This window comes from Symphalangus syndactylus, chromosome 6, assembly GCF_028878055.3.
Source record: "Symphalangus syndactylus isolate Jambi chromosome 6, NHGRI_mSymSyn1-v2.1_pri, whole genome shotgun sequence".
In the NCBI taxonomy this organism is placed as follows: domain Eukaryota; kingdom Metazoa; phylum Chordata; class Mammalia; order Primates; family Hylobatidae; genus Symphalangus; species Symphalangus syndactylus.
The window spans coordinates 85,791,328-85,814,390 of NC_072428.2; the positions used below are offsets into that span (position 1 = coordinate 85,791,328).

The 23,063-nt window shown below is 34.4% G+C and overlaps 1 protein-coding gene across 6 annotated transcripts in view; it reads left to right on the forward strand.

Annotated features, from left to right (window-relative positions):
- Window positions 1-23,063, forward strand: part of SEMA3A (semaphorin 3A) — a 530,580-nt gene that overhangs the window by 348,476 nt on the left and 159,041 nt on the right. For all 6 annotated transcript variants that reach the window (XM_063642072.1, XM_055283377.2, XM_063642071.1 and 3 more), the window contains 2 exons: window positions 8,966-9,123; window positions 15,079-15,141. In XM_063642072.1, coding sequence (XP_063498142.1) covers window positions 8,966-9,123; window positions 15,079-15,141 — 221 coding nt within the window. The remainder of the gene's footprint in view (window positions 1-8,965; window positions 9,124-15,078; window positions 15,142-23,063) is intronic.

The window sequence follows — 23,063 nt, forward strand, 5'->3', positions numbered from 1 at the left end:
TTTTTCTTTTTCTTTTCTTTTTTTTTAGACAGGGTCTCACACTGTAATCACAGCTCACACCAAACTTGAATTCCTGGGCTCAAACCATCCTCCCTGCTCAGCCTGAAGCAGGCACGGCAACTTTCTTTTTAAGTAGAGATGGGATCTCGCTATGTTGCAGAGGCTGGTCTGGAACTCCTGGTCTCAAGCGATCCTCCTACCTTGACCTCCAAAAGTGCTGGGATTACAGGCTTGAGCCACTGTGTTCGGTCTGCACCTCCACTCTTTATGGACATGTTCCAATAATCTTACAGTCGTGTAGACTCCTAGAGCTTGTTTCTGTAATAAAAGCATCTATGGATGCAAGCTCTATGATTTGTTAACCTTTGCTTATTAATTCTATCCTACTTGAAATATATGGAGAGATATGCCAGATCTCAGCATTTTATATCAAAATGTTTCAAGTTTCACTATATTTGAAATATTTCCTTAATAATTTGATATCACTTTGGTGTTATTTCTTCATTTAATATGTACATTTTCCTCTTAACTTTTCATCTTTTTTTCTTTTCATGAAAGTCAAAGGAAGAGGATAGAGTACACATGGTTTTACTCTGTCATCTTTCACCAGTAGAAAGTGCATGTGTTTTGTAGAAAGTTTACTCTGGGGGCAGTATATAACATGGTTTGTTGGTGTAAACCTGGAAAGGAAGTTCTGTAAGAAGATGATTACTGTAATCCAGGGAAGACATTATGGGGAGTTAAATTAGGACAGTGGCAGTGAGTATGTAAGCAAAAGAAAATACAGGACAAGTTATTGTGTTAAGCAAAACTGTAGCGATGGATCAGATCAGTGAATGATGAAGAAGGGTCTGGCTTGCATGGGTCTGTGATGATTGATACTTACAACAAACTTAAAACACACAGAAAGGCGATGATGTCAGTAATGGAAAGAAGAAAAAGAAGTGAATTCTGTTTAAGTCATGCAGACTCTGAGATGTTTGTACAATATCTAAATAGAGGTTTCTAGTAAGCCTTTGTTTGGACTTTGGAGGGAAATATCTCTTGGAAGATATGTATTTGAGACATGTCAAAATACTGCTAGTGATGAAAGCCATAGTTGTAGATAAGATTAGCCACCAAGTTATTACTGTGTAAAAAGACTAAGTACAGAGCAAATAAAATAATATAAATATGCAAGAGCTGTTAGCTAAAGCAAATTATATGAGAGTGAGAGGTAAAAAACTTTTCCAAAATCAGTTCTTAGTATTTTCCAAAATATATCCTCCTTAGAAGTGATTATGGAGAAAAGCAGAAAGACCTAGACCTTTGATGTCAGATGGAAATAGTTATCTTAACTCTACATCATACTAGCTCCGTGACCTAGGATATTCCTGATAGCCTGAGTCAATTTCCTCATGAGAAAAAAATGGGAATGAACTCCTATTAACTTCCTTAACTATAGTTAGCCTTTTTTTGTTGTTGCTGTTACAGATTTAGGTTTTGCTTTTCTAAAGGTATTTGTCTACTTTTCCATGAAGGTTTTTATTATTCTTAATACTCCACATAGTGTTTAGCCAAGGTCTATGTGTTATACATAATATGGACTAGATGTGTTTTTGTTGACTTAGTAGGTGAATGACCGTTAAGTGATAACAATCTGAATCATAAAATTAGATTATGAACAACTTACTTTACATAAATATTTTTCACATTATACGAAATGAAAAATAAATTCATATAATAGATAGTTCTGCCCTTGAAGCTTTATAAGCTTATTTGAGGAAAAATATAGTATCTCTCCCTGACAACATGGCCTAGGACACTTGTGTCTTATGTGGGGTCTAGAAGTATGGGAGCTGGGCTTGGGCTGAGAATGAACGTTTATAAGTTGTCCAAAGCTCAAATACATGCATCTTGTTCTTTGATTCAGTATATATACATCATGGAATACTATGCACCCATAAAAAATGAGACCATGTCCTTTGCAGGGACATGGATGGAGTTGGAGGGCATTATCCTTAGCAAACTAATGCAGGAACAGAAAACCAAATACTGCATGTTCTCAGTTATAAGTGCGAGCTCAATGATGAGAACACATGGACACATAGAGGGGAACAACAAACACACACAGAGAGGCTTATTGAAGGGTGGAGGGTGGGAGGAAGGGGAGAAGCAAGATATGTAACTAATAGGTACTAGGTTTAATACATGGGTGATGAAATAATCTGTACAACCAACCTCCATGACATGCGTTTACCTATGTAACAAACCTGCACATCCTGCACATGTAGCCTAAACTTAAAATACAAGTTAAAAAAAAAAAGAAAGTCTATACAAGTAAAAACAATTATTCATATTAACTAAAAATAAGCATCTGGCAGAGGAGAATCCTGGCATAAATTCAGTGGATAGAGACATTAGAGTACAGAACATCAACAAATACAAAGGGACAAGTTGGAAGAAGAGCTTGGAAACATTTCCTAGGAAAAGGTGGTAGAGCTGTGTTTCATAGACTGCTGTGGCCTCTGGCACAGGCTGGAGAGACTAGTCAAGGTGAAAGTTAGTAACAGATCAGGATGTGTAAGCTTGATGCATATTTTAAGCAAACATTGTAGAATAAGAGAATATACTCAGCATCACCAAATAAATAAAAGCGTATAGATGCCCATTGGTTTTGGCCCCATCTACACAATGACAAGATGCACTGACCAGAAATAGTAGGAGTAGAATTTATCCTCCACACAGTTACCTTAGAGCAGTACTTGCCAAACGTCAGTCTGTGAAAAAGGTCCTAATCTTGCGTGTAATAAAGTGTTAAAAACTAGTCCTTGGTGAAATAAAGAAAATAAATTGAATTTTTCCATTATGCAAATTTATTTATCTCTGAAGATTATTCATTGTTCATGTTTTTGCTCATTTTGATCATTTTGTTCATAAAATAAAATGGCTCCCCCCCCCTTTTTTCTAATGAAATGACAATGATAGCAAATAGTCCTTGCTGTTGTTTTTTTGTTCTTATAGTGCAAGAAAAAGCTGTGAACTTTCATTTCAGCCTCTATTCTGGAACTTTTTTGGTTCATGAAATTGAAAATCAAATCCAGGAAGTACTAAAATATAGGGTCTGAAACTGTTGGACCTTACTGAACTTTCCAATATTTACAAATATCTAGATGTGGTCATCATTTAGCCAAAATGTTTTGGCATCATATAGACCCAGCCTTTGACTACTTTCAATGGGTTCTTTGACTGTTCTATGAAAAGGACAAAGTTCAAGTCATGGAAAAAGGACATAAGCCTAAAGCCATCAATGAATACAGGCAATTCATTTGAGTCCAGCAACTGGTGGGGTCCTATTACCTTTCATGTTACAAAACTTAGAAGGGAAAAAGAGAGACAGAGAAATATAACAGAAGTCAGAAATATAAAGAACAGGGCGGATATTGTCTGGATTTGAAGGTCAAATATACAGGAGTTCTTCCTCCCACTATAAGAAATCTAGTTCTGGGCACTTTTGCAAACCAGAAATCTGTATTAATTTCATTGCCTTTTTGAGAATCTGATGCAGTCATTATAATGTAACCATCTTTGTAAATCTGTGTTCATCTTAAAGAAAATCAGAACACAACAGGAAACATACAGTCTTGTTATGTAGGGGTGAATCATCATTTATTATTTTTGTGTAAGTGTTCCCAATCATCATGCATGATTTTGATGTAAGTGTCTTTTTTCTTTCCATTTAACAAAACACATGCATAAGAAGAACACTAGTTTATAAAATAACCTTTAATATCTCAAATACGGGACTGATAGTGATTGCCATCAATTTCTCTCTTCAAATGCTTCTTTTTAAAAGTAAATATACATTAGAGATTATGATTACTTGGGGGGGCAAGTAAATATGAACATTTATAGATAAATAAATAGAATAAAAATTAGAATTGACTCATTATAAAATATGGTTTTTCTCCCACGATTAATGGGTAGCATATTATAGATCAATTATAATTTATAATTTATTCTTTTGTAACATACTCTTAAATAGAAATCTATCAAATGGACTTTACATATAAGAAATCTATCAAATGGACTTTACATATAAGAGTCTTGAATTTCATGAGACTCCTCTACTTTGTGAAACTACATCACAAGAGAGTACAATTTATTTATAATTGACAACACTACTACTTGAAATTATTTAAGTTGATTTTTTCTGCCTCGCAAGCTATACATACACTAAAGCTTGTCGTCTTCATTGTCTTATATAATAGTAAGAATGGTGACAATAATTAGCACTTACTGAGCACAAACTGCATGTCTCTGTCTGGTTTTACAGTCAGTATGTTTTCCATTTTGTCATTAAGCAACTCATAAATACACTAAATCCTTTGGTGAATCTGGAGTGAGCAGAATGCTTCTTTAGTCACCTTCCAAATTTAAGAATACATACTTTATTAAAGAGTGTTCTGAAATGGCATCTTTAATTACAATCCTACATTTACTTCTCTTATAGTTCGACACAGCATGTACAAGTTGAAGTAATCTCTCAACCAGAGAAAAACAATTACACTCAAAGAGAATTAATGCCTTTAAAAGCTTTAGCCTATTCAGATTCACATAGTCAAATTAATTTTATAGAAACTTAGCTTGTTTTTTAAAAACAACAATTGTTGTTTAACTGAATATGAGCATAGGCAAGATGTAAGAAGGTGGAAGAATACCACACATCTCACATTACTGAATTTTACTAGAGTTCCCATAGAAGTTTATGTCATTGTAAGATACATAACTGAAACAAAAGAAAGACTTAAAATTCTGAAGGAGTACATTCGAAGTTATTTAATATCGGATGCAGCTAATTGTCTCTCCATCTAGGAGAATCAAAGTTATGCATTTAACTAAGGAAAACAGAATACTGAAGAATCTGAGAACTAGATTTGGAAAAAAAAAGTGTCTGATTTTAACCCACTTTTCTATTTAATCTATTGAATAAAATTTCACCCAATTTCTATTTAATCTCACACTGGAAAGTGGTGATATAACCTAAGCAATCCAGAATTTGTATTGTTCACTGACATTAGTTTTTAAGACTCTTCTCTAAGTTATAAAGCAATATAAAAAGCTCGTGTTGGAGAGGAACATCTAAAGGATTTGGAGTGAAAGGAATAATGAGACAAAATTAAGCACATTTGAAAGCAATGGAAAATAGCTGCTAACACATATGCCAGGAAAGTATAGTCTTTTTTTAAAAAATCAAACTGTTGAGAAGTAACACTTTAAAACTGTGGTTTGTTTTCATGACGATTTCATACATAAGCCACCAAAAACTTCCGTAAGTTGTCTGTACGTAGGAACCAATAATTCTGTCCAAACTAATTCACAGAATTCATCCTGGAACATATTTTTCAATTGGGAAAATATTTTCATTGTTTGGAACTGTGATATAGAAAGTTATTCCTTTTATTATTTAGAATTGAGAATACATAAACTGGAAAACAAGAAGAAATACTTCATTGTTCTTAAAATGCCATTACATTTAATATTAGTGTAAATCAAAGAACATATTGCTATTCTTATTTTCCCTCCATCATACAGAATTACTGATGTTTACAAGTTAGGACACTTAGTAATATAGGTTAAAAAGAAAAAATATATATACAGTTTTCAGTCTACTCCATCTGGACTGTAATTTGCTACATCTGGTCAAGAAGATCAACCTACAAATATTTAACCTCTACTTATACAAACAGGAAATATTTAATTGAGTGCTTACTAGGAAATGCTTGTTCTAGTCTTTTTATAGGTATTATCTAATTTCACCTCAGTAACTCTTAAAAGATACATTAACTCTTAAAAGATACATTATTCATCCCATCTTCTATAAAACTTGGGGCCAGGGAGTTTAAGGAACTTGTCCTAGTTTGCACACCTAAAAAATAAGTACTGTGGTGATGCTTGTGTTCTTACTTATAACCGTATAACTCCAAAATCTGTAGCTATAGTATTTATTTTCTTACAACTTCTTCCAATTAATGCTTAGAGATCCCTTATGTAGTTTCTATGCATTTGCAATTAAAATCCATTCTTGTGTCTCTTACATGGCCCTTTCATTGCTTAATATCTCTATGTAATTTTTTTGGTTTAGGGGGAGATGGCTTTTTTTTTTTTTTTTTTTTTTTTTAGTTTGTGGGCTTTTTTTTTTTTTTTTTTTTTAAGTTTGGCCTCTCTGAAACTAAGGTAGAATTATAGATCTTAGAATTGGAAGTAAGGATGAAGGGCATCGTTTGATAAACAGATCTCTTTGAATGACCATTCAATCAGGGCCTGAACATATCCAGTGACAGAGCCCGTGCCTCTGGCAGCAGCCCGTTTCCATCCTCACACAACTCAGAGTGCCTGAAATTTCAGTCTTTTATTGACTCTGGTTAGCGTAGCATTGATCATTTGTAATCTTTTGGATGCCAATGAAATGAATGCCATTTCTTTTTTTCTTTTTGTTTTTGAGACTGAATGTTGCTCTGTCACCCAGGCTGGAGTGCAGTGGTGTGATCTCAGCTCACTGCAACCTCTACCTCCCGGGTTCAAGCAATTCTCTTGCCTCAGCCTCCCGAGTAGCTGGGATTACAGGCACCTGCCATCAAGCCTGGCTTATTTTTTTGTATTTTTAGTGGAGACAGGGTTTCACCATGTTGGCCAGTTTGGTCTTGAACTCCTGACCTCGTGATCCACCCGCCTTGGTCTACCAAAGTGCTGAGATTACAGGCATGAGCCACCGTGTCCAGCCAATGAATGCCATTTCAATTCAGATATTATGTAGTGGATTTTCTGTCCCTCCTCTCTGGAGACTAACAGCTCTAATTTATTTCAGCTGTGATTCACAAGAATTAAAAACCCTTTTCCTTCCTTCCTTCCTTCCTTCCTTCCTTCCTTCCTTCCTTCCTTCCTTCCTTCCTTCCTTCCTTCCTTCTTCCCTCCTTCCTTCCCTCCCTCCCTTCCTTCCTCCCCTTCTTCTTTTGTGTGTGTGTGTGGAAAGTGGGGTGGGGTAGGGAGTAAGGCCAGTGTGGTATTATACTATTTCTCATGAAGAAATGAGAAAAGTATCTTTTAACAATTTGTTAACGATTTTTGTCTATAGGATAGGTAAATATATAAAAAGATAGATATTCCATTTTACGTTGTTGACCTGGTAATATGAAAAAAAATGTGAGTTAGGCATGATGAGCTATTAATTATATATTTCCTGAAGGAATGTTCATTCTGGTAGATAAGATTGCAATAATTGACAGCGGGATGCAGGTTATAAGAGTAATTCAAGCAAAATGTAGCAGGAAGCTCTCTGAGAATTTCTTGGCAGTTGCATTTGAACTAGCTTTAAGCGTGGATCTATTCTGTAGCTGTTGGAGTCAGGAAAAATAGCAACAAAGGCCAAGGAGTGAATGAGCACAGTGCATGGTTTCCCGCATGGTAGAGGACATGAGAAGTACTGGGATAGGGTCTAAACTTAAATGATAGTGACCTGACCTTTAGTGCTAAGTTAAAGAGTATGAATTTTATCCTGTGTTGAAATTATATTTTTGATGATAAAATGATAAAATGAAGAGGTCAGTAGGACAAATAGTTAAAGCAAGGCAATCGATCACATGGCTAATATATGTTTCCTGATGTTAACAGCTGGAACAGAGGACAGGTCTACATTGCAGCTTTCTCTCTTCGGAAGGCACATTGCATTCTACATTCTGTGGATGCTGATGAAAATTTCCTACTAAGTGTGCACCTGAAAAATCTAAAGCACTGATTCAGGACATACAGTTTTGGAGAATCCTCAAAAATTCTATCCCATGGGGGTGGGGGGTGTGTGTCTGCATGTGTGCGTGCATTGAGCAAAACATTTTTAAGAAGCCAACAATTAATTACCTTCCTAACACAAAAGTGGACTTATATTTAATGTTATTTTTAATCTGAAAGTGTTCCTGTCACTAAAGTATAGGTATATTGTTTAGTATTTGCCTCTTCACAGCAGAAGCAAATTAGAGAGCAAAAACAAATGAAAAATTGAAGTCAGATGGTAAAATTAATTTAATTCATGTTTTCATGAAAGCCTCAGCTCAGTTTCTCTCTATATATCAGCTCCAAAATGCTTGAAAGAATTTAGGCAGTACAGTGAATGATTTAATGATCAAAAAGACATATTAAAGTATTTCAAATAAAAGAGGCCTCAAGGAACCTAAGAAGTTAAACTGGATGTTTCCCCCACATTCCTATTCTGTTAGCTTCTGTGCTTATCCTTCTAGCTAATGGCTTGGAACAAATGAAACCACTTTTAAAAAGTTTTTGTAAAATTAAATACATTTATATACAATATTGGTCATTCTAATCCATTACTACATGCAAATAAATTCTGCCAGATCAGTTTGTATAGACAAGTTATTTCACTTCCTCTCTTCTTTAGGACTGCACCATATTAAGTATGAAACCAGCAAATAGGAATATAACTCCCATTTTAATAAAATGCAGGCCAGGCACAGTGGCTCACGCCTGTAATCCCAGCACCTAGGGAGGCCGAGGCGGGAGGATCACTTGAGGTCAGGAGTTCAAAGCCAGCCTGACCAACATGGAGAAACCCCATCTCTACTAAAAACAGAAAAATTAGCCGGGCATGGTGGTGAATGCCTGTAATCCCAGCTACTCGGGAGGCTGAGGTGGGAGAATCGCTTGAACTCAGGAGGCAGAGGTTGTGGTGAACCGAGATGCCGCCATTGCACTCCAACCTGGGCAACAAGAGCAAAACTCCATCTCAAAAAAAAAAAAAAAAAAAGAAAAAGTAAAATGCACACGTTTTGGTTCCAATATATTTCTTAGTACCCTGAAGAATAAGCACTGATTGATAACTACAGCAGTCAATATAGTCAGGTTACCATGTACCAACAGTCTATGCTTATATAGTGCTTCACATTAATACCCAATGTTTTGCTTTGTTACCTTGCAGAAATGTTGGAATCCAACAATGTGATCACTTTCAATGGCTTGGCCAACAGCTCCAGTTATCATACCTTCCTTTTGGATGAGGAACGGAGTAGGCTGTATGTTGGAGCAAAGGATCACATATTTTCATTCAACCTGGTTAATATCAAGGATTTTCAAAAGGTATCAGTATTCTAATATATGCACTATAGTTATTTTGAAGCATCTCAAGTTATAGATAATTCTCTAGCTATTTAAAAGCACGATTACTGACAGAAAATTGTTTTGAATTAATATTTTGTCTTTTCTGATGCAAATAAAAATGACAATAATGAATCAATGGATGCAATAAATCAAAAAATATCAAGGATGAAACCACAGTATTTGCAGCAATTATTATAAGAAATATGAACTTCAGCTTATCCTTTCATATCTATTTTTCCTGCATAAAAGTAAATACTTGAACCATCGCAGCAATTACATGATACTGACTTCATGAACTATTTATATGTGTGTAGGTATAAATTTATATTTCTCTGTATTTCCAGAAAATGAAGAGTTCATCTATCCATTACCCACATGCCTAATTTGGCATGCTATCAGTGTTTGTAAATAAAGTTTTATTGAAATACAAGCACTCCCATTCATTTACATATTGCCTATGTCTGTTTTTGTGCCACAACAGCAGAATTCAGTAGTTACAAAGGGTATCAACTGGTCTACAAAAGTGATTTACTATCTGGCCTTTTAAACAAAAAGTTTGCCAAACCCTGATCTAGGAGATCAAAGTATCAGATTTTTTAAAATGTGGTCATGCAGACATCAGCAGGATATAAGTTCTATCTTTATTCTTTATAATATTTCTGGCTTATTTCATTAATAAGCTATATTTTTGTTGTTGTTGTTGTTTTTTGAGACGGAGTCTCGCTCTGTCGCCCAGGCTGGAGTGCGTGATCTTGGCTCACTGCAAGCTCTGCCTCCCGGGTTCACACCTTTCTCCTGTCTCAGCCTCCTAAGTAGCTGGGACTACAGGTGCCTGCCACCACGCCCGGCTAATGTTTTGCATTTTTTTCTTTTTTTAGTAGAGATGAGGTTTCACTGTGTTAGCCAGGATGGTCTTGATCTCCTGATCTAGTGATCTGCCCGCCTTGGCCTCCCAAAGTGCTGGGATTACAGGTGTGAGCCACCATGCCCGGCCTTTTATAAGCTCTACAGTTTAACAGATATAAACATAGATTGACAAATTAGTGAAAATTGTGCTAAGTCTACATGTATTATGTCTAAGTGAACCATTTTATCACAGTCAATATTTCTGATAATAATTATCTGAAGAATAAAGGTCTTTATGCAGTAACTTTCATAAAGGTAATAGTAGAATATTCATTTTGGAATACATCCCTGTCTGTTTCTATTTGTATTAGTTTTACTTCTTAACATTGAGGGCTTTGAACTGGTATACCCCAACTACTCACAACCAATAACAGATTTGATGATAATTTTTAAGAAGTGACGGAATTTTTAAAAGCTTTTATTCTGGTTGGAGAGGGTTGCTTTTGGGATAAAATGCAGTTTTAAATTCAAAGCTGATTTACATTTTTAATAGAGTATAGCATAAACCTAAGACATTTTCTTTTCTCCCATTACCTAAACACGAAAAATCTGACCACAGCATAAAGAAATTTGATTCATTATATATAGAGTCATATAAAATGGTAATACAGTTATGATGTATTTTAGAATTGTGATATGCCAACTTTAAAAATCACTTTGGGTATTTCTATTTTGATTTTTCAATTCGATTGATTTCAAAGCCCCCTCAGATGATAGGAATAAATGCCTGTTATCTATTGTCTAAAAATACTGGTTATTCATTTGTTTTTCTGAAATGATAAATATTTATCTTAGTCTTTTGAAAGTATCATAAAATTAGCAGATTTTTGTTGTCATTTTACCAAAAGAAAACCATTCTTTATAAAATGAGCACAAAATAGGTCTGGTGCGGTGGCTCATGTCTGTAATCCCAGCACTTCAGGAGGCCAAGGCGGGTGGATCACCTGACGTCAGGAGTTCAAGACCAGCCTGGCCAACATGGTGAAACCTATCTCTACTAAAAATACAAAAATTAGCTGGGTGTGGTAATGGGTGCCTGTGATCCCAGCTACTTGGGAGGCTGAGGCAAGATACTGGCTTGAACCTGGGAGGCAGAGGTTGCAGTGAGCCGAGATCATGCCATTGCACTCCAGTGTGGGTGATAAGAGCAAAACTCTGTCTCAAAAAAAAAAAAAAAAAACACACTAAGTCGACTAAGAAAAATTAGATATATTGATTTTAGGAAATTTTATCAGTTAAAATTGTAGGTATTTATAATAATTTATCATTTTGTGATATTCATGTTTGTATATATCTACAGATAGATAGCTTTATGAGCATAGAATACCTAAGATTATATATTTAACTTATTTAACATTTTTCTGTGACTATATATTCTGAATATGGTTAAACTATTCAATTATTTCTAAAACTGAAAATAATCAAATTATAAAATAAAAATCTTATAGCTAAGAAAAATTCTACAGCCATTTGTACACTCAGAATATATCACAGTATCTTTTACCAAATGTACTTAAAATAAACTATTTTAAAGTAATGAATTACAAGGTAAATGATTTGTCCAAAATCGTGATCTTCTTGTTATAGCACTTGCCTTTGAGTTTAAAATCATTCTACTAATAATAAAGGGTATATTTCTAATTTTAAAAACATCCTATTACAAACAGATTATTTTTAATTATATCACATTGTTCATACGAATGAACCCAATTTACTTAAGAATTTATATCAGCTGTGTATGGTGGTTCACACCTGTAATCCCAGCAGGTTGGGAGGCCAAGGCCTGATTGCTGGAGCCTAGGAGTTTGAGACCAGCCTGTGCAACATAGTGAAACCCTGTCGCTACAAAATAAATAAATAAATAAAATACACAAATAAGCTGGGCATGGTGGCACATGCCTGTAGTCACAGCTAGCCTAAAGGCTGAGGCAGGACAATCATTGCCCTGGAGGTCAAGGCTGCAGTGAGCAGTGATCATACCACTGCATTCCAGCCTGGGCAATAGAGTGAGACCCTGTCGCAAAATAAATAAATAAATAAATAAATAAATAAATAAATAAATAAATAAATAAATCTGTTTATACATATATTTGGGGTGTTTTAATATTCCTTTTAACCTATGTATATGTAATGTTCAAATAGCTTTCTTCTAAGCACCTATTGTTGTGATGAACACTACAGGAGATTTATGGTTTGTTATTAATAATTCTTGATGACCTTACAAGGTTAACAGTAAGGATAAAATAGTAATCTTATGGGTAAATACTAGGCAAATCCCTCTTAGAGGCAAAAACACATGTTCAGGTTTGGAAGAACTGTGGAAAGATTCTTGGCTTTGATAAAAGGGTATGATCTCTTTAAAGCATAAATGCTTATTACATAACATGTGTAAATGGGCCTGCCATGAGTGGAAGTGTAGAGGCATAAGGATGAAAAAGTACAAAATAGATTATGAAGCACTTTGAAAATGAGAATAAGAAATTTAGATAGTTAACTGAGAAATTTGTGAGCAAAGAATAAAAAGAGAATTTCAACCACCAACAGTTAAACAAATCCATCCAAAAGTTAGTAATTACTCTTTATGGAAATGAATACTTAAAAGACTATTAAACATACATTTACTTTTGTTCCACTGGCTTATACTTATCCTCATTAAATTGCTCTCCAAAAGAACATTTCTACATCAAAATTTATTTTACTCATGTCAGATTTATAAACTTTTAATTGCTATTATTATTACTATTAACCCTGGAACTCTGGAAACTTAAAAGACCCTTTTAAGTCTAAGAATTTTTAGCATGAATATTATACAAATTATTGTTTATAAATATTTCTTAGATAAAAGAATCACAGAGAATCATAAAATGAGGTTGATACTGTCTCAGCAATTAAGCAACAAGAGCTAGGAAACTATGAGAAAACAACTTGTCTTTTTAAATATATATATTTTTATATTGTAACTTTTGTTTTTAAACATATGTATGTTTTAACAATCAGTGATTTCAGCACAATTTAGCTGGAAAGCTGAATGTGAAAGTCAGTAAATCTTAACAGTTATATATTATTACTGTTATGCCCTAGAGAAAAGTTATGTTTTATCCTCTTACATTATAAACTTTAAATAAAAATAGATCTCCTTGCCTTTCCATCTCCAATGTGAAGACTCAACTGCTGGGATTGCCCAGCAATCATTCTAGAAATTCAGCAGTCAGAGTAATGTTAATTATAAGAATGATACATTTACTCATCTTGAATTCTTGAATGTTTTTATGTGACTACTTTGTAAAAGCCTGTGGAACAAGTCAGCTATGATTTTAATTTACATACACAGGCAAATGTGAAAAGGAAAGCACATAAGATAGAAAGAATACTCAAATTTAGAACTTAATGTTAAAAATGAATGCCTATCCAATAATTTTTAGGGCATATTGTTTTGACATGGACCTGAAATGCATTTATCAAGTCATCATACTACTTCAATATGTGCCAAATCCTTGTTTGTAAATGTGTTTTGTTTTGCTTTGTAATTCTCCAGACTGAATATCATAGCCTTTGCCCAAGTTGATGATCATTTATATTGAATTATCTAGAGGTTCCCAAATGAATGATAATCAGTCATTTTAGACTAAAAGCTTTCCAGCAGACACGAATGATTAAGTGCCATCATTTCTGTTTTTTTATATATGACTTTTTTCCCACTGAAATTAACTATTCATAATATTACTAGAAAGGAAAAATGAATAAAAACAAACTGTTCTGCCCCTATACAGATAGGAGTCATTGGAATGGCTCAGGGGATTTTATATTAAAATCAAATGAGAGTATTTGGATTAATATTGTTGGGGGGATGAATCCACTGTCCTCCAAGCCATCACTAATATCATGGTTCATCCACTACTGTCACTGTATTCACACAATATGGGACGTTTTGGAAGGATGAAGACTAAATATGAGGGATAAAAGCCATCTCTACTAAAAATACAAAAAAAAATTAGCCGGGCGTGGTGGCGGGCGCCTGTAGTCCCAGCTACTCAGAGAGGCTGAGGCAGGAGAATGGCGTGAACCCGGGAGGCGGAGCTTGCAGTGAGCCGAGATCGCGCCACTGCACTCCAGCCTGGGTGACAGAGCGAGACTCCGTCTCAAAAAACAAACAAACAAAAAAAAAACACACAAATAATTGTTTCTCAACCAGTCTTTTAGCCCACATTAGAGAGGGTGATTGTCTTTTAGAGCTATCTATTTGCTTCTTCAATCTACCTTTATTTCTGTAACATACACCATGTTACTTACTTTTAAATATTTTCCCTTTCCAAAAAAAAAAAAAATAGTAAAGAGGAGAAAAAAGAGAAGTTTCCATTCTAAGTATTTTTTTAATCCTTTCAGTTACTTATTCTAAAATGCCATGCTGAGATTTGTTTCAGGGAAATGTATCCAAAGCACCCAAATGTTAAAACTGCAAAATCACTATTTCATGATAAAGACTAATGTAGAAGAATCTGAGCCATATTCTATGCCAGTTTCTACTTCTCTTCACTAAATTCTCACATCCTCTCAAGATCTCCCTCTCCCAATCTGTGTGCTAGTTCTTGACACACTACACTGCTTCGATCTATTGTCTACATTAGTTTCTCTCTTGCTCAACTTTTATATATAGCAAAGGCTACTGGGTAGATGGAGAATCAATGACTTATGTTCACACCAATTAACTGGCGCTACTAGAATAATGGGAGTAATCGGAGTAATGGGAATTGTGGATAAATTGATTAGACAGGATTATTACTGAAGGCAGGCCAGGGTGATAAGATATTGTCAGTGAGGCAGGGCAGAGGGGTAGGAATTTGATCACACATATCAACGGTGGGAGAATTTCTGTAAACTGACTCAACAGGATTCTTGTGAAAGGTTCCTGAAACAGTCTTTATGGAACTTTCTTTATTTCAGTTGCCCCAATGTCATCTAAAAGACTATATGATATTGGATCTCTTAGATAACTTAGTTGACATAAAACAATGTTTACTCTGTCCTTAGATTGTGTGGCCAGTATCTTACACCAGAAGAGATGAATGCAAGTGGGCTGGAAAAGACATCCTGGTAAGCATTAACCTACTAAATTATTATACATGTTGAGTATCCTTCATTCAAAATGCTTGGGACAAAAGTGTTTCAAATGTCTGTTTTTTGTGTGTGTGTGTGTGTGGGGAAGGGGTTAGAATCTTTTCATATATATAATAAGATATCTTTAGGATAGAACCCAAGCAGAATTTATTTATGTTTCATATACATAGTATACCCATAGCCTAAAGGTAATTTTATTTTTCCCTCGGGGATGCTGAAAAAAACTGTGCTGTGTGTCTGCATTTTGAATGTGACTAATCACATGAGATGAGGTGTGGAATTTTCCACTAGTGGGTCATGTGGGTGCTCAAAAAATTTCAGATTTGGGAGTACTGTAGATTTCAGGATTTTGAATTAGGGATGCTCGACCTGTAGTAATTACATAAGTAATTTATTACTCTGTCATCTATTTTTGTTTAGTGTTCTGTGAAGCACCACATTTTACTTTTAAACTTAATCACCCTTGAGAAATAAAATGATAGTATTCAATTTTGGAACACTGACAGATTTATGTATAGAATGCATGTAAAAATAAGAATATTCCTTAAAGTAAAAATATGGTCTCTTTGGTTATTTATACATGCAAAAAATGATTAACAAAATGTGATTTTGTAGCATACATACTGATATTCAATAAGTCAATTTCTTTCCACAGGTTGATTTTCACGTTAATTCCTCTTGAATTCTTCTTGAAATGATACGAAATGTTTCTCTTTCTGAGTCATAATTAAATTACCTATCTTTTCTTCTTCCCATTTTTTTCTCCTTTTATCTCTTTTCTTTCCTTTTCCTTTTCCTTCTCCATCTTTTTTCTTTCCTTTCATCCTTTCTTTCTTCCTCTCTCCTTTCCTTCCTCATCTTTTAAATAAATATGGGTTGAAAAAGGATCATGCAATAGGAATTGTCTTAGGCACTCTGGAGTGAAAGATGAATAGTAAGCAATCCCTACAATGGTTTTATCATTGTAAAAAGATAGAGGCCGTTTTTTGTAAAGTAAACTGTCAGGAAAATTAAGTGGGTGACTGGTTTGAGGAATAGCCCAGTATTTGCACAGACCATGAAATGTAGTTATAATCATTTAAATAAATTAATTCAAATGAATTACAGAATTTTAAAAATATATAATTTTATATAATTTTACATTTAACAGATATTTTGGGATGTTTAAAATACAAAGCAATATGTTTAAAAGTTTTATCTGTATTTAAAAGCATTAGGATTTAGAATAAATTTATTCTGTGTGTTGCCTGAAGACATAAATCAAACTGTACATGTGTGTATAGATACATAGATATTTTCAAGGGACAACTTGATTGATTTGTTACAGCTGCCTACAATGATGTGTATGTTTAGGAGAATTTAGAACTGGAATCTGAGTTCCTGGGAAAAGACTGACTCAATCTAGCAGCAATGTTGCCTATAGGTGAAGGAAGTTAGATAAAGGATCACAAAGCACAGGTATCCCCCATCCTTAATACCTGTACATTAGCAAACATGTGAAATTCATCCTTGAAAATTATATATTAAATATATAGTTATTATGTTAAAATATTCATGACACGTATTAAAGACGGTAAGGCAGACTTTATTCAGGGGAACTGCTACAATGAAGTTTTGTAATGGAGGTAAGAGATTGAGCTTAATACAGAATATGCCGAATACAAGGATAAGTGGAAATTTATAGCTAAGAAGCAAAGTAGGAGTCAGTGGGTGGAAAATTGCCAAGAGGAAACATCGGAGTAATGGGAATTGTGGATAAATTGATTAGACAGGATTATTACTGAAGGCAGGCCAGGGTGATAAGATATTGACAGTGAGGCAGGGCAGTGGGGTAGGAATTTGATCACACATATCAATGGTGGGAGAATTTCTGTAAACTGACTCAACAGGATTCTTGTGAAAACTGGACCAAGCAGAGAACATGGAAATCGGAAAGTCAGGGCCTTCTTGTGAAGAGAGTTCAGGGGAGTCTGACTAGAGTTAGGTAAGGAGAGAATCTGTCAACTGAGAGTCCCTTTACACCTTCATAGTAGAGCAAACGTTTTTCTGGTTATGTAACAGTGGATCAAAAAAAAAAAAAGTGTGTTCTTCTATCAAATTTTATACTATCCCTAAATGATGCATAATTTGAAAGTTTTGGAAAGGAGTAAATAGAAAGCACAATGAAGTAAGAACCCAGAGAGGTTGAGAATTTTGTGCTGATACCCCTACTGACTCATGAATGTACTGAGCAAGTATGCTAACTTTCTTTGGGCTTTAGCTTCTCATCTATTAAGTGAGACAACACATATATCACCGTGAGAAACAACTCTAATAGTTTTTGTGAAAATTATTTGAAAAGTAGAAAAAACTGCAATAATATAAGGCTAAAAGTATAATTGAACAAACAAAAATCTATTAACATCAAAAAGCTACATTTTACCATTAACAAATTACATTAAAATATTCAGTGAGATAATACCTGAGGATGAATAGAAATGGCTAATTTACCTATATACAGCTATTACCTTTGGAAATGCAAACTTCTCCCTTTCTATTAAAATCGAATCTCTCCTCTACTAATTACTATGATAACTAGCATTTAGTAAATGTAGTTTTAACAATAGTTTTATGAGGCAGATATAGTTACTCCCATTTTCTTGATCTTGATCAGAAAATAGAATGATTTCCCATGCTTAATCAGGAAATATAATGATTCAGATTCTTCATTAAAAATCTTTACATTCAAAAATGTATGGATGTTTTGGGTACTATTCTAGACATTGAGATAAAAATTTCAGTGTCCCTGATGATGTTTTGATATCAACTGGAATATTTGGATTTGAATTTGCCCATATACACACAGATGATAAGTAATAGATTTGAACAATATATTACCTTTTCTGGCTCATCAACAGTGTAAGTATGATGATAATCAACTCATCTGGGCACGGTAACCCATGCCTATAATCCCAACACTTTGAGAGGCTGAAGAGGATAGATCACTTGAGGTCAGAAGTTCGAGGCCAGCCTGGCCAACATGGTGAAGCCCTGTCTTTACTAAAAATACAAAAATTAGCCAGGCGTGGTGGCACATGCCCGTGGTCTCAGTTACTGGGGAGGTTGAGGCAGGAGAATCGCTTGAACCCGGGAAGTGCAGGTTTCAGTGAGCCATGATCAGGCTGAACTCCAGCCTGGGTGACAGAGTGAGACTCTGTTTCAAAAAAAAGTAAACTAAAATAATAACTCACAGAATTTCTGTAAGGCTCAAAGGAACCCATGCAAAATATTACATAACTGAGATATTAATAACTAACAATATAAATAAAATGTTAGTCATTATTGCCATTATTAGTATATGTAATAGAGTAGTATGGACAATTTCTAAGTGAAAACATTGTTAATGAAATTAATTCAATACTCCTTAATGGTTATGACCACTGCAGTGTTTCATTGTTCTGAATTGGATTTGGTCTGAAAATTGAAGGTAATAATCATGCTTATCTAGTTATCTTACACATTATCTGCATATTATAATACAAACTGAAGCTTTATTTGATTTCACGACTGAATCAACCCAGTCAAGCATATTTGATTTCATAATTGGATCAACTCATTCAATGGCTGAGATAGCAGATTTAATTTGTGTTTGTGATTTCTAAAATTATTCACCTCAAGGCATTTCCCACATCTTTTATGGAACTTTCTCCTCTCTCTCCCTCTCTATCTTTGCCTCTCTCTCCCTGTTATTAATACAAAAAACTAAGGGATTCTTGCAGTTAGCCCAGATGTAGTTAGCTCAGCAGCCACAATAAACTAAAGATCCACAAGGCCCTGTGGAGGATAATTTAATCACTTAATCATGACTTTAGAGATTCACCTGCATCAGCCACCTTAGTAGCTGGGATTACAGGTGCCCACCATCACACCCGGCTAATTCGTGTATTTTTAGTAGAGACAGGGTTTCGCCATGTTGGCCAGGCTGGTCAAGAACACTTTCAAAGAAGAAAGGCAACTTCATTGCATTTCCCACACTTACTAAAAATGTTTATGAATTTTATGGAACTTAATTAAAAGGATCTAAGACATGGAGTTTGCTGAATCTGATAGAGTGACACCAGATCATTTCACAGCACCTTGTAATAAAGATTCTGGAAAAATATGAATCATTATGATAGAAGTGCATAGAGAGAAACACATTTTTAAAAGTGCAATGGTGTGATAACATTGCCTTACTAATGTTTTCAAAAATCAGTTAATTAATTAATTGTAACATTATAAAATATTTGTGCTTTGGTATTTCTTCATATTCTGCATTAAATCAATTCAAGATTTTGAATTTTCTCCATTAAGATTTATATAGTGAAAGGAAAACAGAAGTTTTTATATATTTTATTTCAAGGAGAAATATATTTTTCTTCCAGCTCTACTCAACGTTAAAATGTATTTCATACTATTTTGCTGATAACCCTTATAGATCCTTTAATATTGCTTCTCATACATATTTTATGCAAGATATATTTTATTCATTTATAATTTTATTAAAATTTATTTTAATTTTCAGTTAACCTCATTTAAGTAATGCCTCAGTTTACATATTTTGTGCACTTCAAGATGATTCATGGCATTCATTGGTTATTTTTGAATTTTAATTTACAGATGCAATTTTTGCATTTCTTTCTTAATATATGATTTTAGAAATAGCTATTGGATGGATCCCTGGGATTTGTAACATCCTCTCCTTAATAAACATAAGAAAATAAATAGCATTATTATTTTTAACAATAATTTAAATAAACAATAAGAAATAAATATTAAGAAGAAAGCGGCTTTTTCTTTCATTTGACACCTGATCTGCAAAGTGACACAAGGACAGTTTGATGGAAATTCTGCGCTGTGTCTTGGGTAAATAATAGTCAGCTCTGACTTATGGACAATAATTCCTTTCAAAGGGCTCGTGTAATACTGAAAACCACAAGAATGGATGTGAGTGGCTGTGGCAGCCATCAGGGCTCCAAGACAGAATTGTAACCAAAATAGGAACTGACCTGAACATTTATAGTAAAGTAAACAAACAACCTCCTTACTTGTTATCCCTGATTTCTGGAGCCTGCGCTTACCATTTCCTACTGATTTCCTTGTGAAGTCCACTGGAAATGAAGTGCCTTTAAACAAGTCACACTGGGTAAAGTGCTGTCTCTGCAGCATCAGATTCAGATAGAAGGCTACAATAGGAAAAGACGGGTCAAGACACTGGCTAATCTTACGCACTTTTAGAGTGGGCCATTCTTATTCCTAGTTAAAGAAAAGCTCATTCCTGTGGCTATGGCAACACAGTAAACCAGAAGCCAGGACATGCCACTGGATTGAACCTGCATAGTTTCTGTGTCACTGAGTATGGTATCATACAGAAAAGTGAAACCTCTCCGCATTCTCTCATGCAGCTGGGATAATATAACTCATCATTACTCTCTGCCCAGTTTTGCACCAAACACATATATTAAATCAACAGCTATAATTCAAGCAACTGTTCCACAAAGAATGGACTTTGTTGTTAAAGAGGAAACCCGTAGCCTCAGGCACATAGTTATACTCTCTTGCTCTCTCTCTCTCTGTCTCTCATATATGTATATCAGGTTATCAGATAAATATATATATAAGGTTATCAGATAATATATATATTAAACAATAAGAAATAAATTGTATATTTTAAATATATATATTTTATCTGATATATATAAATATATATTTTTATCTGATAACTTACTGTTCTTTTAATATTGCTTTTCTATATATTTATATATTTTTTCTATATAGAGTGTGTGTGTGCACCTGTGCATGCATGTACATGCATGTGCTGGTGATGACATTTCTGATATTCATCTAAATTTAATTTTCTCTTGTAGAACTGAATGTACAGGATATAAAACAAATCATCATATTAATATGTCTTTTTTGGTATTGTAGATTCTAAACCTTCAAATTGCTATGGCATTTTTAGCATTAGAGTAGTGAAATGCTCATGAATTTTTCCATTGCTGTTACTTGAGAGCTGTTATTTGAAATATATATATATATAATGCAGTATATAATACTATTGGACAGAGACCCTGGATAGGGAAATAAATGCAGTCGAGATACCTGTATTCTGGCTGCTGTTATTCACCTTTACTCCCATTTTCGGTATTTTTCTAGTGCTTAAAATTCAGTTTGTTATACACATTAACATTTCTATTGATGGATTAACTTCATTGACCCTGTTTTGCAAATGAAAGCTGAATACATTCTAAGCTGGTAAAAGAATCTGTTTTGAATCAATAGCTCTCTGAATCTTCTTTGTTTATCCTACTAAACCATCTCTCTTTGCACTAAATTTCAATAAAACCAAATGGCAACCGTATGACTGTTAGAAATATTTTGAACATCATTGGAAATCAAAATTTCAACCATCTGAGAGGAACAAAAAAGCAGACTCTCATAACATTCTGATTCTTGGATACATTTCAAAGTGTTGTATCACGCACCTGAACTTTGAGACTTTTTAAAATTCTTGAGGGATTTATTTTTATATATTTGTCCCTTAGTTGTTACTCCTCTTAATGATATGATATATTATAATGTCTATCATGTTTACTGTAGCTCAAATTGCAGGACCTCAATAGCACTAATTTTTGCTAAGTGAATGCAATTGAGAATTCAAAGCTGCACATGCATCTAAAGTTACAGTGCATTCCAAAATGCCTATGTCATCCCTTACATTTCATTATTTTTTCAAAGGTCAAATTTGACATGAACTTTTAATTTTTTAAATTTTATTTTAGGCATATCGAGACATAATAAAGCTGTATTAAGTGGATAATTAGAATTACCTTCTAATTTGGGAGGCTATCAAATAATAAAATTACATTAAATTTCAAAATCCTCATGTATAATTGTTGGAATATAGTTTTTCATGGGTCTTCACACATCTCACATCTTATGAGTAGAGGCCCTGACTACCTTTTTGCACGCTTTTTTAAAAAAGCTCTTTATGACTTTTTAATGATCGTCATTCTAACTGGTGTGAGATGGTATCTCATTGTGGTTTTGATTTGCATTTCTCTGATGGCCAGTGATGATGAGTGTTTTTTCATGTGTCTGTTGGCTACATAAACGTCTTCCTTTAAGAAGTGTCTGTTCATATCCTTTGCCCACTTTTTGATGGGGTTGTTTGACTTTTTTCTTGTAAATTTAAGTTCTTTTTAGATTTTGGATATTAGCCCTTTGTCAGATGGGTAGGTGTGGAGAAATAGGTACACTTTTACACTGTTGGTGGGACTGTAAACTAGTTCAACCATTGTGGAAGTCAGTGTGGCGATTCCTCAAGGATCTAGAACTAGAAATACCATTTGACCCAGCCATGTCATTACTGGGTATATACCCAAAGGATTATAAATCATGCTGCTATAAAGACACATGCACATGTATGTTTATTGAGGCACTATTCACAATATCAAAGAGTTGGAACCAACCCAAATATCCATCAATGATAGACTAGATTAAGGAAATGTGGCACATATACACCATGGAATACTATGCAGCCATGAAAAAGGATGAGTTCATGTCCTTTCTAGGGACATGGATGAAGCTGGAAACCATCATTCTGAGCAAACTATCGCAAGGACAGAAAACCAAAGACTGCATGTTCTCACTCATAGGTGGGAACTGAACAATGAGAACACTTGGACACAGGATGGGAAAACATCACACACTGGGGCCTGTCGTGGGGTTGGGGAGCGGGGAGGGATAGCATTAGGAGATATACTTAATTGTAAATGACCAGTTAACGGTGCAGCACACCAACATGGCACATGTAGACATATGTAACAAACCTGCACATTGTGCACATATACCCTAGAACTTAAAGTATAATGAAAAAA